General features: G+C 39.1%; 1 protein-coding gene across 6 annotated transcripts in view; it reads left to right on the forward strand.

Annotated features, from left to right (window-relative positions):
* LOC136825282 (sentrin-specific protease 6-like) overlaps positions 1-15,024 on the forward strand; it is an 80,557-nt gene that overhangs the window by 44,386 nt on the left and 21,147 nt on the right. For 4 of the 6 annotated variants that reach the window (XM_067081361.1, XM_067081364.1, XM_067081365.1 and 1 more), the window contains 5 exons: positions 730-850; positions 1,417-1,629; positions 2,082-2,246; positions 13,347-13,526; positions 14,028-14,194. In XM_067081361.1, coding sequence (XP_066937462.1) covers positions 730-850; positions 1,417-1,629; positions 2,082-2,246; positions 13,347-13,526; positions 14,028-14,194 — 846 coding nt within the window. The remainder of the gene's footprint in view (positions 1-729; positions 851-1,416; positions 1,630-2,081; positions 2,247-13,346; positions 13,527-14,027; positions 14,195-15,024) is intronic. The other 2 variants (XM_067081363.1, XM_067081366.1) reach the window with 1 other exon arrangement.

The raw sequence follows: 15,024 nt of genomic DNA on the forward strand, positions 1-15,024 counted from the left end.
CTGTAAGATTTATGTGTTATTTATTCTTAAAAAATATAGTATATTCTATGCCTCCTTTCTGTCAAAAATATAACATTTTCATTTTGATATGTTCATACTGTAGTTCATGCTAATGAAAACAAAAGTTTCTCAAACAAAAACAGCAGTATATATGTTGCTAGTACTGTACCTGTGTATAGAAATAGTGCTCAGAACAAGTATGAGAGTAGCAGTTATTCCATGGCATAGTGCCAGAGATTCCACCAGTGACATGAAATGTTTCTTTCACTATTGCATGCCCTAAATTAAAAAAAAATTTGAAGAACGGATGTTTGTTTCACAGATTTTATTTGAAAAATGTTTTTACTGAAAACACTTCAAACATATCGTGTATTGTTTTCAACACTACAGCAGTAACACCAAAATCAGAATTTCTGATGATTATTTCATTATTAATGTTTACATAACCATTGCATTGCTGGTTAATAGTGTATTTCAGCAAATGGGGGAAAAAGTATATGCATTAAGAATTAATCATGTACAGTTTGCTGTGACTACTTAATAAATTGAGATTATACTGTTTTATATTGTTTAAATTCTGCTGCAAGACATTGTTTTTACTTATGGTCTTTTCATGTAATTTTTGGCCTAGTTCAATGTTGAGAGACATTTATTTGATTATAATAATATAGTCAGTTGTATTCTAGCAGTAAAAAATGTTAGAATAACTGGACAACAAACCTTACACAGGAGTTCTATGGGAAGACAGGTGGTGGTTTAAAGAGAGCAGGGGATAAGAGGGGAGCAGCTTCTCCTGCGCAGAAACCTAAGGGGAGGTGCAGAGGAAGAGGAAAAATCTATGAAGAGCCAGGTAAGCTCTTTTATTTATCTAGGTGTGTGTATCAGTCGCAGTTTTTGAGTGAAGTTGGCTCCTCCCTTTAAGTTAGTTAAGGATGGACCTATTTTGATCTTAGTTGTTCCCTTTTCATATATAATTTCATGTTTATTAAATATACCTTTAACTACCTTTATCTTGCTAAGGGAATCTTTAGTATGTGGCACACAGATTTATTTCCTTTAAAGTGTTGTTAAGGGATAATTACCTTGGAAATGAACAAAGCCAAGTTATTTTTTCATTTTAAAGCATATTCTGGAGGTTTTTGAGTACAGGTATGTATTTAGCAGTATCTGCTTACATATATATATATATATATATATATATATATATATATATATATATATATATATATATATATATATATATATATATATATATATATATATATATATATATATAATATATATATATATATATATATATATATATATATATATATATATATATATATATATATATATATATTATATATATTATATATAAAGATTTTTCAAACAATTCATTCTTAAAATTTGTTAACTCCTATGTTGATATTGCAGAAATCGTATCCTTATCTTCTGATGAGGATGAAGACAAAAAGCCCAGTAGTTCAGCAGGTGCTCACGGAGTGGGGGTTGCAGATGGAAGAACGTATTCTAGGTTGCCAAATCGTGGACCACCTGAACCTATTAGTCATAAGGAACCTATTATTACTGAAGATATGGAGAACTTTGAAGATGCTGTGGAGCAGGATGTTGGTGGGCCTGTCACAGGTGGGATGAAATTCTAATTGATTGACTATGACTGTACATTTGTGCACATTAGTCATTTTGTTGCTGTGAGAATAATAAATTCCTAACTAAGAATAAAGTATACATATCCTTCAGAGAAGTGCTATGCTGACTTGTAAAACTTTTAAGCTCATAACTTAATCTGGTAAATTATAAGTTTAGGAAAATTACCTCTACCTAAATCATAGCATTAAGCATAAGAATTTTTTCAGTAATTAATCATTGATTTTTATGTAGCACCACAACTTAATGAACTTTACCTTAGCGGACTTTTGTATTTATCAGCCACTGTAAAAAACATTTGTCTTTATGGAGTTTTAAAACTTAACAAAGAAGATTGAATCATTTTGACCTATGAGTTCTTCCAGTCACTAAACAGTAATGGACTTGATTGTTCTTGAAGAAAACTTATTTTGTTATTGTTTCCTGTGTAGGTGGTGGTTTGCCAGATATTCAGAGTATCACAGATGGCACCCTAAAAGGACCATACACGTCCATCCACTGCAGGAGTATTCGAATAGGCTCTTATAAAGTGATGCCTAGAGACAGAATGCTGATAATGCCACAGGGCATAAAAATTAAAGTTCCATCTATTTTAGGTGAGTTTTACAGGATGTCTTTGGCTCTTAAGTGTTTGTGTGCAGTAGTTATTAGTTTTGTGTAAAGTAAAAGATCTAGGGAGTTTGTGTATAATTCTCTCTCTCTCTCTCTCTCTCTCTCTCTCTCTCTCTCTCTCTCTCTCTCTCTCTCTCTCTCTCTCTCTCTCTCTCTCTCTCTCTCTCTCTCATGTATTCCCACTTTCTTCTTTTGACTTCATGGATGTATAAACTTTAGATAAGTCAAATCACTATTGATTGTAATCTAGTCTTCATTGACGATGAAATGTAATTTCATGTAACACAGCTCTTCATTTTGATTTTGTTTTCTTATAATTTTTGTGTTAATTTAATTCATTTGTACTTTTTGTTGGCTGTTCCCTTGAAATATACAAGTAACTCAGCAAGTAATTATATTGCTATTAGTATTGCTAGTAGTTCCTACGTTTCACGGCAGCTTAAGTTTTAAAAATTTTGCATTACTGCTCACATTGTTTTGGTGTAGGTAACAGACCCCACCCACTTTCGGGGAAGAATAGGTACAACTGGCTCAGGTATTCAATTCGTTCCTGCCACTCGTCGACTGAACATCGGTCGTAGGGTAGCTTTTGTTTAGATTTGTTTTCACCGGTTGTATGTGGACATCGCCAAATTTGGTGAAGTACATTGTAGTTTTTCGTAACACTAATCAGCTTTTTTTCCTTAATTGTGACTGGATATGTCAGACTCGAGTGCTCATAGTATTAGGTATTGCAGCAAGGGCTGCAAGACGAGACTGACATCTGCTAAGTATGACATTCATACTATCTGCACCTCTTGTAGAGGGAAAATTTGTTCTCCTGATATTAACTGTGACGAGTGTAAGGAGTGGGATCTGGGGAAATGGAAGACTTTAAATTCTCACTTAACGAGACTTCAAAGAGACAGGGAGAAAGGCGGCTGCTAAAGCCAAGGTTAGGTTGCAGCATTCTCCAGAGGTGTCTGTCCTTTTGACTCCTACGACAGCTTTTTTCACTATTCCAAGTCCTCTATCTCTACCTGTAACTCCTTTACCTGGCTCCCTTCCTTCCGAGCCAAGTGCCCTAGCCAGCCTTGAACCCCGAGTAGATAGTGTAGTGTTATGGTAGATACTGTAACCCAGTTGGGTGCTTCTGTTAACATCTTGATGAATCAATTGAGTGCAAAAAATGTTAGCGCAAGTGTCATGTCAGTGGAGGAGGTGGCTACTCGTCCTGCCGATGCTCCTAGACCTAGGTCCCTATCAAACTCCCCTAAACCTGGAAGGAGGCAAACCGAATGTCCAAGGGAGGTCGGGGTTTGCCCACTGGTAGTTGCTCCCCCTCAGTCGAGCCTGTTGCCGGTCCCAGGTAATGACAGACAGCCACTGGAAAAGCATCTTACAGGTCTCCTAAACTTGTTCCTTGTCAGACCCCCCCTAAACCTGGGAGGGGGCATACTGTGGGTCCATGGGAGTCTGTAGGGTTTTTGCCTCTGGATAGTTACTCCTCAGTCAATCCTGCTGTCCACAGTTTTTGATGGACAGCCATTGAAAAGGCCTACGAGCGTATGTGCACGCCATATCAGCGAGGAACCCCAATTCCGACGTGGGCAGGAGGCGTAGTCATACCGTTGTAAAAGTCAGCAGCTCCCAAGCACAATCGCCTGCTTACATGTAAGCGTTCCAGAGATTTAAGACAGATTCTTGAACCTTCTTGCAGCTTCTGGAACAAGGAAGCTGTCCCAATGTCTCCTGAGTTGCTTGTACTGCAACTCTTGTTTAAGAAGAGTGCACATCGGCTAGTACCAGCCGAGCACCCGGTGTGGGTGCGTTCAACATTGGCTGACTGCCCAGTGAGGGGAGGCAGTATTATGGCTGATGACACGTCTGGCGCATTCGGCTGGCGTCAAGCGGCCAGTTGGTAATACTGCCATACGTTTTGAACGTTCGATAGCAGTCGAACGCCCAGTGACTTATGTTGATGCAGTGGATTACGAGCGCCTGAGTGGAGATGAGTGTGCTTTCCAAGCTGAGCGCTCCAACCACCATTTGGGCAGGCAGTCGGCTGGCATCAAGCGGCCAGTGGGTGGTACTACAGTATGCTTTGAACATTCGGTGATGTACATTGGTGCAGTGGATTACAAGTGCCCAAGTGGAGGAGAGCGCGCTGTCCCAGCTGAACGCTCCAACCATTGTTTGGCGCTGATTGTCCTACATCGGTTCACCCTGCTAAACGACCTCTTACCAGGAAGCGTTCTGTGCCAGATCAGACTTTACCCAAGTGTTCTCAGGACTTTGCCTGACAAGCATTTAACATCTCATACCACCACCACTGCTGATCGTCCAACACAGCCAGTTTCAACTAGTGTCAGTGTTCTGGTGGCACAAGACTCCTCTCTGGAACCAATTCATCGTCATCTCGATAACATCTTGAGTCTTTAGAAGCCTTCGACTTCAGTGCAAGAACAAAAGGACATAACTTCTTCAATCTCGTCCTTTGGCCAAGATAGGCTTTTCGCCAACAGAGCTGGATCATATAGTGGAAGACTTATTCAAAATCTTTGAAATATTCAGCTTCCTTGATTGGACAGTGGGAGCTTTGGCAAAGAAGACTGAAGATTGCACAGCTCTACCAGACAGTTTTACTGCAAACTGGTTAGGAGTTTTTATCTTGTGCGGACAAGGCGGTTCGTGATGGATCTCAAGAATTGGCTGCTTTCTCTGCCTTAGGGTGGGGTGTTCATTTGTCACTAAAGGAATCACTCCTTCTCAGAAATTGTCTCTGTTCTTCGCCCCGTTGGACCGAGACAGTCTGTTTCCCAGGGCTACTTTGGAGCATGTAGCTTCAGAGCTTCAGAAGAAGACTATCCAGGACTTGCTAATGCAGTCCATTTAACGACCAAAGCAGCCGGTTTGGACACCTGCGGCACCTGTCAGTGTAAGGGTGGCCTCTCCTTTGCAACAGAGACCTTCTCATGGCGGCAGAGCAGGGTATCAATGCCGACAACGTACCAAGCCCCATGCGGTGCGCCAGTCATCAAGGCATCTACCAGACCCTCTTCTAGCAAGTGAGGATCCAGTCCTCTGTGTGCCAGTGGGAGTAAGATTTCTCCGTTTTTGGAGGAAGTTGGAAGTCAAGAGTGCAGAAACATAGGTGATAGAAGTTTTGAGAGACGGGTACTCAATCCCATTCAACGCACAGCCCCCATTGGTGTCGGCGCCCATCAACTTGACAGCCTACTCCATAGACTCACAGAGGTTTTTGGCCTTGGCAAAGGAGGTTACCTCTCTGCTCAAAAAAGGGGCCATAGAAGTTGTGAAAGATGTGAACTTGAAGGGGTTTTACAAGTGCCTCTTCATTGTACCCAAGTCATTGGGAGGGTGGAGACCTGTCCTGGACGTAAGTGCTCTGAATTTTTTTGTAAAGACCACAAAATTCAGGATGGAAACCAATCAGTCAGTGCTGTCCTCCATTCATCAAGGCGATTGGATGATTACGATAAGACACGGAGGACGCATATTTTCACATTCCAGTCCACGCGGAATCCAGAAAGTACTTGAGATTCGTGTTCCAGGGCAAGATCTACCAGTTTCGAGCCCTCTGTTTCAGTCTTTCAGCAGCCCCACAGGTCTTCACCAGGGTTTTCGCCTCAGTAGCAAAGTGGCTACATTTGAGGGGGCATCAGTATATGCCTGTATCCCGACAACTGGCTCCTATGCTCCCCGTTGAGAAACCGCTACACAGAGAACTTACAGAAGAATCTCTCCCTTTCCAGGATCTGGGCTTTCTGATCAACATTTCCACATCACAACTAGTCCTGACTAAGTCGATCATCTATTTAGGGATGAGAATCGACTCTCATAGTTATCGGGCTTTTCCGTCACAGAGAAGAATTCTTTCCTGCCAGCAGACAATTCAGAAATTTCTTGTTCTTCCTTCCTGCTCAGCCAAAGAGTGGATGACCCTCTTGGGCACTCTTTTGTCCATAGAGAAGTTTGTGCCATTAGGAGACTGTGCTCGAGACCCCTACAGTTCTTCCTAAAGGCCAGCTTGTGCAGGAAGACATCTCCAGACTCATTTGTCATCCCCATTTCTCCCAAAATCAAAGAGGACGGGGCGGGGGGGGTTGTGGCGGGAAATCTTTATTCCCTCTGAACCCAAGCCTAACCTTGCTCTCAGACTCTTCAGACCTGGGATGGGGAGCTCATGTACAGGACTTGGAAATTGCAGGGACATGGTTGCAAGAAAAAAGATTGCTCCACATCAATGTAAAGGAGCCGAAAGCCATACACCTGGCTCTTCAGCATTTTGCTTCAGTGACAAAAAAATAATTGCAGTCCACTCAAACAACATGACGGTGCTCGCCTACGTAAAGAACCAAGCATGCATGCACTCTTTCTCTCTTTGCCAGGCAGCCAGAGATCTTCTCATTTGGACCCAGAACAACCGTACTCGAATCGTCACCTGCTTCATTCAGGGCAAGATGAACGTGTTGCAGACGTTGAAGAATCATTGTCTCCCCCTGTATTGCTTGTCAGTTCTGGACCCTCTGGCTTGGGCAACAGACGCAATGCTCCATGACTGGTCCGACCTGAACATGTATGCATTCCGACCATTCAGTATGATAATAATAATGATAATAATAACAGGGTTGGTGATTTTTTTATTTAAATCAAATGTTTTTGATTTTTTCATTAATCAACATAAAAATAATTGGAAAGCTCTATATATATATATATATATATATATATATATATATATATATATATATATATATATATATATATATATATATATATATATAGAGCTTTCCAATTATTTTTATGCTGATTAATGAAAAAAATCAAAACATTTGATTTAAATAAAAAAATCACCAACCCTATATTATTATCATTATTATTATCATACTGAATGGTCTATATTTTCTATACATTAGTTTAAAACACATTTTGGAGTTTTTTTTATGGAATGTTGCATCATCTCTCACTTGGTTACAATGTGTTTGAACCTGTCAAGCAGCCCAGTAGCCATTGGCCAGGATTGCATCATCTCTCTGTCCTGTTCTCGTATATATCATGTTAGGACTGTGTACTGTAGTAGTTTGGGTGTTACAGCCACTCATTCCTGAGCAAAGTGCAAGATCGTAGAGATGTCACTGACCACAAATCTTGATGTATCTGGTAGGAAGAGCCATCCAGTGTGGGAACATTTTAACAGAATTCCTTCAAAGTCTGGGAAAGGGTGGAGAGCTATATGCAAACAGTGTTAACTTGAGTAACAAGAAATAGTAGCAAGACTGAAGTCTCAGAGAAAAATGTCAGCAGCTTCAAACTGAATTATCAGAAGAGGATTTGGATGATCCAGGTAAGATTGAAAATCACTACCTATTCTTGTTGCATTATAGTCAAATCGAGTAAAAAAAAATTTCTTGGTTTTTGGTTGAGAAAAAAACGAAAAGCCCCCTTCCATTTTTTCCCCTGTACTTTCACTGTTTGTACTAATGTGCTTCCTGAAAAAACAAGGGTCTGAAAACCCCACCTCATCTTTCTATGAAGTTCTTCTCTTGAGAAACCAAGGACTACCATACCATGCCGTATCTGTTGTCTCCGTGCTATGAGAAAACATAATTTTGATACTACAGTAGAAGTTGCATCCTATCAACTTGGGTTTCTTTTTCAGAAAGTGTACCTATTGCATCAACTTCAACACCACTGACTCCAAAGGTGCCTCAAAGAAATGCTGCAACTCCAGCATTACAGAAAGAAAGTCTAACTTCTGCCACAATTTCTTCAAAGCGTAAAGCAGCAACTTTGGACACATTTGTTACAAAGACAACTTCTTATGAAAAAGCAAACCTTGATGAAGAAGTCGCTAAGATGGTCTTTGCAACCAACTCTCCATTTAGATTGGTAGAACATCCTCAGTTTTGTAAAGTGGTTAGGAAGTTGAGGCCAGGATACACTCCTCCAACAAGAAAAGAAATTGCAGACAAATTCCTACCCATGGTATATGAGAAAGAATATGCAAAGTGTGCCACAGAGTTGAAGGATGAAATTGTATGTCTGTCTTTAGATGGATGGTCTAACATTCACAACGAGCCTATTATATATGCTACTGTGACAACCTCAAATGGCCATATATATCTAGTGGATACAACAGACACAAGTGGCCAGCCTCATACTGCTGAATATCTAGCAGAGCTCTCAGAATTGGCAATTCGGAAGTGTAAAGAAGAACTTGGTTGCCATGTTGGTAGCGTTGTGACTGATAACGCAGCTAATGTAAACAAAATGAGGAAACTGTTAGAACAGGGAAATGAACTGAAGGTGGTGACCTATGGCTGTACTGCACACATTCTGAATCTTCTGGTTCATGATCTGGAAATTGGCAATATTAAAGATGATGTGGTGTACATAGTAAAATACTTTAGAAACAATCACTATGCTTCTGCAAGATACCGCCAGGAAGGTGGGCAACGTCTTGTTATGCCGCAGGACGCAAGATGGAATACCGTGTGTAACTGTCTGAAGATGTACATAAAGAACTGGCCAGTTCTCAGGACAATTTGTAAAGTCGATAGAGAGCAGATTGATGTCCGAGTTAGATATATGGTATCTAACTTAACACTGAAGCTGTCAGCACAGGACTTACTTGCACGACTAGAACCAATAGCTGTGGCTTTAGACAAAGTACGGAGTGATAAATGTACAATTGCTGAAGCAGTGAACATTTGGAAAGAATTAATCACAACTTTATGCAATGACAGAGATGCAGTAACTGCTGCAAAAAAGAGGTTTGACCAAGTCATAACACAAGCTCATCTTCTTGCAAACCTGATTCATCCTTCCTTTCAAGGAAAATTGCTTAGTGCAGAAGAAGTGAATAATGCAATGGACTATGCTAATGAAAAGTTTCCCTCACTTGTCCCAGTCATCATGAAATTTCAAGCCAAATCGTCTCCTTTCCATTCATATAAGTTTAGTGATTCTGTGACCAAGTGTATTTCAGCTGTTGAATGGTGGAGGTCACATTCAAGTGTGTTGGATAGTGATGTAATTTCAACAGTACAACAACTACTGTCTGCAGTGGCTTCTTCATCAGGGGTTGAAAGAATTTTTTCAAACTATGGTATTGTGCATTCAAAACTAAGGAACCAGCTGGGGACAGAAAAAGCAGCAAAACTGGTGTTTTTGTTTAAAATCATGAATACACACAAAATGGGTGTATTTGATGATATTAATGATCAGGATGCCTAAAGGAACCAAACTTATTGTCATAATTAAAAACATTATTTTTTAAAAATTTTGAATTTCAATTTCTAAGAATTTTTATGAACTATGTTTCAAAGAAGTGTATTATTATCTTTCAAAGAAGGCTTCTTTTTAAGTGTAAATTCAATCTACTTTTTTTTAAAATACAGGCTATAATAATTTTATTTTTTAAATTCATTACTTCAGGAAATAAATACAGTTCATTAAAAGTAAACCTCTTTGATTTAATTTTTTTAATAGCATGTGGAATTTTTAATTTTTTGTTACACTTTATTGTAAAAGGAAGTGCTTTAGTATTGTACTCCTCAGAAACCAGTACAGTTCTTTACAAGTAAAACCCTGTGATTTAATGGACTGTGGAAATTTTTTTTGTATTATAAAAGGAATTTTTTAATGTTCTGTTCCTCAGAAATATATCAAGTAGGTGTAATTATGTGTTTGTTTTCACATTTTTCCTTTAAATTCCATGTTGGTTGGGACAGAAGTAAATATTGATTTAAATCAATGCTTTTTTTGTTAAATCATTTAATTTAAATCACTGATTAAAATCATCATGATTTAAATCAGCCAACCCGGAATAATAATAATCTTTATTGCAGCTGAGGGCCATATACGTCGATTATACAATACAATACATGACACACAAGCTAGATACATAAGATAACATGATAAAAATAAAAATCGGCAGTATCCACAGTTGCTGAAGAAGTAGAAAAAATAGAATTCATAATAATGGTAATGACCGTAATTATATGGAGAAAAATAGTAAAAAAAAAAAAAAACATTAAAAATTATAACAATTAATACAGATTCCAAACGATTAATTTCCAGCTAGAGATCTTAGGTGGTTACGTAAATAAGTCAGGTCCAAAAGGCTAAATATGAGAATTGAAAATTGCAAAACTACAATGATATCATTCACAGCAGTAGTAAAAAAGGACTAATATCAATAATAACAAGAAACGTAGAAATAATAATAATAATAATGACAGATTCTGGAGATGACACTTCACAATTGCAAAAATAGAGTATAAGTCATTTAAGGAACAGAAGCCTCATTATCCCATCTTTCCCACAATTTAGATCATCATCTTGCCTCACTGCTCAGGATGCTTTGTATGAGTGAATTGCTGCTGTTTCTCAGTCAGGGTGATCAGACTTGACATTGTTCGCCTCACAATGATTTTCAAATTATCCAGGGGGTTTTCTGTGAATATCTGCGTGGTGAGGAGTGTGTGTGAGTCGTCTCAGAATGTCATTGTGAACAACAGTGATACGTCTCATGGTCTCTCGGTTATAGCTCGCCCAAAGTGAACACCCGTATAGTACGAGCGGAAGAGCAGCAGTTTGGTGTCTCAGTCACAGAAGGCAAACCACCTTGCAGTCATGTTGCCAGTTGTACATAGTTTATGACGCCTCTGTTCTATGTCTGCCGTACCTTTTAGGTCGTCTGTGATAATGGTGAGGAAAGTCATCAACAAGTTTCAGTCTCACAGCAACTCGATAATGCTAGTGGCCCCGTTTTGGCTGCAGAAGGAATGGTTCCCAGACCTTCTAAGCCTCTTAGTGGACTTCCCAAGACTTCTTCCACAGTGTCGAAGTCCTCTTAAACAACCTCATTTCCTCCACTATCATCAAGGTTTGTCCACTCTCGCTCTGACAGGCTTCAGACTGTCAGGAAGCTTGTCAGAGCGAAAGGATTTTTAAAGGCAGGTGCAAAGGCTGTTGCCAACTGTAGACAATAATCTTCATCCAACGTATACCAGGCTAGGTGGTCAGTTTTTTCGTGACTGGTGTCGAAGACACAATATCTCATCTTCTGAGACCACTTTAGCTCAAATAGCCAATTTTTTAATCTTCCTGAAGTCTTCTCGGGAACTAGCGACTTTGACTATTAAAGGCTATAGATCCATGCTCAGTTCTGTCTTAAGGCACAGAGATTTGGATCTTGCAATAAGTCAGGATCTTAGTGACTTGATTAAATCTTTCGATACTTCAAGGGAACACAGACCGCCTTCTATTCCTTGGAACCTAGACATCATTCTTTGTTGGCTCTCAGGGTCTCCCTTCGAGCCTCTTCATACATCTTCCTTGAGAGACTGAATGAGGAAGACTTTTTGGTTGCTTTAGCGACAGCCAAAAGAGTTAGTTGATTACAGGCCTTGGACAAGTGGGTTGGCTTTTCACAAGGTGATGCGGTCTGCATGTTTACCCATGGGTTTCTTGCGAAGAACAAAACCCCAGCCAATCCTTGGCCCCATTCGTTCTCTATCAAGAACTTTACAGATATCCTGGGACCTCCATACCAGGAGGGAATTCTCTGTCCGGTCCAAGCTTTAAAATGTTACCAGGAGAGGACTAGAGCATTAGAAGCCCCACTTGTAACCTCTGGTGTTCCGTAAAGAACCTGTCTCGTTCTACAGCCAAGATTGCGTTGTCCCTCTTTCTTAAAGAAGTGATCTCTGAAGCCCACACGGGAATTCAGAAAGAGGACCTACCTTTATTGAAAGTTAAGGCCCATGAAGTCCGGGCAGTCGCCACTTCACTGGCTTTTAAACGCAATGTTGCTGTCAGACTATTCTTCAGTATACGTACTGGATGTGCAGATTTATGTTTGCCTCTTATTACTTGCGTGATGTAGAAACCACATATGAAAACTGCAGAACATTAAGATCGTTATACGTGGCTGACTTGGTATTGGGGGAGGAAGGGTAGGAGCATGTCTCCTATTTCGCTATCTCCTCGCCTTGAATTTAGGTGATCGAGTTATGGGAGCTGGTGAGTGCTGCGTACCCGAGTACCCACCAGTCTTCTAATGGATGGGCTAGGTGTTTTACATAAGGTGTAGGTAACAATATATTTGGTCAGATTTTTCTTGTACTGCGCTCAGGGCAAGGGCATGCCCTTTTGTCTAAGGCTTTGGCAACCATTACAGTACTCCTTGGCGGCGAAGCACCCACTAAAGTAGAGGCATTCTCAGCTTTACTGCTATGTCACTAGGTTGATGAGCACCAACCAGCTCTCTCAACAGGTGAGGTTACAACAAGCGTTGTCCAATGCTGGCTACCTGTCTATTTCAAATTCTTTTCCATTACTGAGTGTTTTTGAGTAGTTAGTGTCCATGTATCCCACCTCTTTTCTCTGTGGGATTCAGCAGTGTAATTGCTTGGTAAGTTACTTATATAAAAATATTTTTACAATAAGTTTTATATATATTTACCAAGTAATTACATGATTGGAGCCCCTCTGCCCCCCCCCCATGGACGGTATGCATAAACGAATTGAATATCTGAGTCGGTTGTACCTATTCTTCCCCGAAAGTGGGTGGGGTCTGTTACCTACACCAAAACAGTGTGAGTGCTACTACGAACTTTTTAAACTTAAGCTGCCACAAAAAGCAGGAACTAATAGCAATTCTAATAGCAATGTAATTACTTGGTAAGTATATATAAAACCTTATTTTATTATAAAAATGTCATTTTCTAGTAAAAAGTTGTTATAGTTGTTGGTGCAGCTGGGTGATGATCACTTTAACATAACAATGCTTATCCCAAAAGTTGAGGTTGATATAAAGTTTTCCCCTAGACGATTGGAGAAGTTGGAACACGTCTAAATCCTGTAACATGCACGACTGTACTGTATTTGAAATAAGGTAATGGTGTTCCACGTAAAAAAGGTTATCTACTCCCACTTCTTGAGGGATTGTAATTTCTGTATACGTTTTAATGCTTATCATTTTAGTTGAAAATATTTACATGGAAAGCCTTTTTAATTGTCATGGATTAAATCTTATTCTATAAAGATTAATGTTCTTGTGTAATTTTTCTTTACAGATAATTCTAGCATTGTGACTTTTGACATTCCAATCAAGAGTATAGTTAAAGTCTTGGCCCATTTTGGAAAATCTTTACCTGTGTTTTTTCTGTATTTGAAGCCATCTCTAGCTGAATCAATAAGAAGAACGTTGAAGATGACAGATAAAAACGGATTATATTTTGACCCTTGCAGTTATGGTAAGTAGAATGGTAACAGTCCCTGTTTTGTTTAGTTTTCATTGAAATAAAACTATTGAGATGGCTTTGTCTGTCTGTCAGCACTTTTTCTGTCTGTCTTCAGGTCTTAAAAAAAACTAGTGAGGGTGGAGGACTGCAAATTAGTATGTTAATCATCCACCCTCCAGTCATCAAACACCAAATTGCACCCCCTGCAGCCTCAGTAGCTTTTATTTTATTTAAGGTTAAAAGTTAGCAATGATCGTGCATCTGGCAGTGCTATAGGACAGGACAACCACCGGCTGTGGCTGAAAGTTTTGTGGGCCACGGCTCATACAGCGTTATACACTGTACAGAAAAGTTTGGGGCATTATTTACGTGTTTTGGTCTTTTTCAGTACTTATGTTTCATTTTTGTAAAATGAAATATACCCAGTATGTTGAGTCATGCATTAGTAGTAAAAGTAGTTTTTGTTGCTTTTGGTAGTCGTTTCTTGTCATATTCTTTTTCTGTCTTTAACAGATGAAGCCCATAAACGTATTACCATCCTGCCGGATAGGATGACTGACGAAACAAAAATGATGATCAAGGATATCTTAACCATGACAGGGAGCACATCAAAGGGAAAACTGGAGGAACTTGACATTAAGGAAGCTAATGAAATCCTTATCAGGTCATCACCAACAGAGGTAAGCATTCTTTGGTTTGAACACATTGTACCAAAGGGTTAATTCACAGTTCAAGATACTTCAACATTGGTCTTCCCTGGATAATGGGTACTATAAGTGTTGTCAGGGAAACCATGATATGTTATGATAGTTCCACTAATCTTACTTGAAGAAATTGGTGGGATTTGAATATTATTTATAGTTTTGTTTTAGAGATAGACTTAATTGTGGATGCCACTAAGGGTAGGGAGTTTAGTAAGAGAGGTCTAATTTACATATATTTTATTTATACTTTTTAATAGTCCACAGTTCTTGTTGGCTGCCCTTTATGGCTTCCATACATAAGTGTGTGTGTTAACAGTAATAATGAAAATGATGGTTATAGTAGTAATGATAGTTTTCTCCAAAACAAACTAGTCATTTACATTACCTCATATTCACATCTTTAGAAATCTTAGACGTCATTCTTAATTTAAAAAACTAGATAGCTTTATCTCCCATGTCCCCATGCCAGTTGGGTTCCCAGGCAGCTAAGAGCCTTGGTGCTCTTTGTAGTTTGTTACCAGCAAGCTCTGTATTATGATACTTAGCTAATTTCACTATTTCATTTTTAAAACATACAGTATCCCTCTTCACCTAGGTAATAGGTCCAAAGGGATGTGAAAATGCAAAGTATTGTTAAGGGAATATTCTTATGATGATTCTATGGTAGGCCACCCCAAAACCCTAGCTTAACCTAGTTTACGTATGCTGCCCTCTACAGACCAATATGAAACATGAAAAGCAATGAAAATTGATTAATAAAGATTCAGTGTGTTTCACTTATTTGTCTTTAGGAAAAGTTCATGTAC

Source organism: Macrobrachium rosenbergii, chromosome 37 (genome assembly GCF_040412425.1).
Source record: "Macrobrachium rosenbergii isolate ZJJX-2024 chromosome 37, ASM4041242v1, whole genome shotgun sequence".
Taxonomy (NCBI): domain Eukaryota; kingdom Metazoa; phylum Arthropoda; class Malacostraca; order Decapoda; family Palaemonidae; genus Macrobrachium; species Macrobrachium rosenbergii.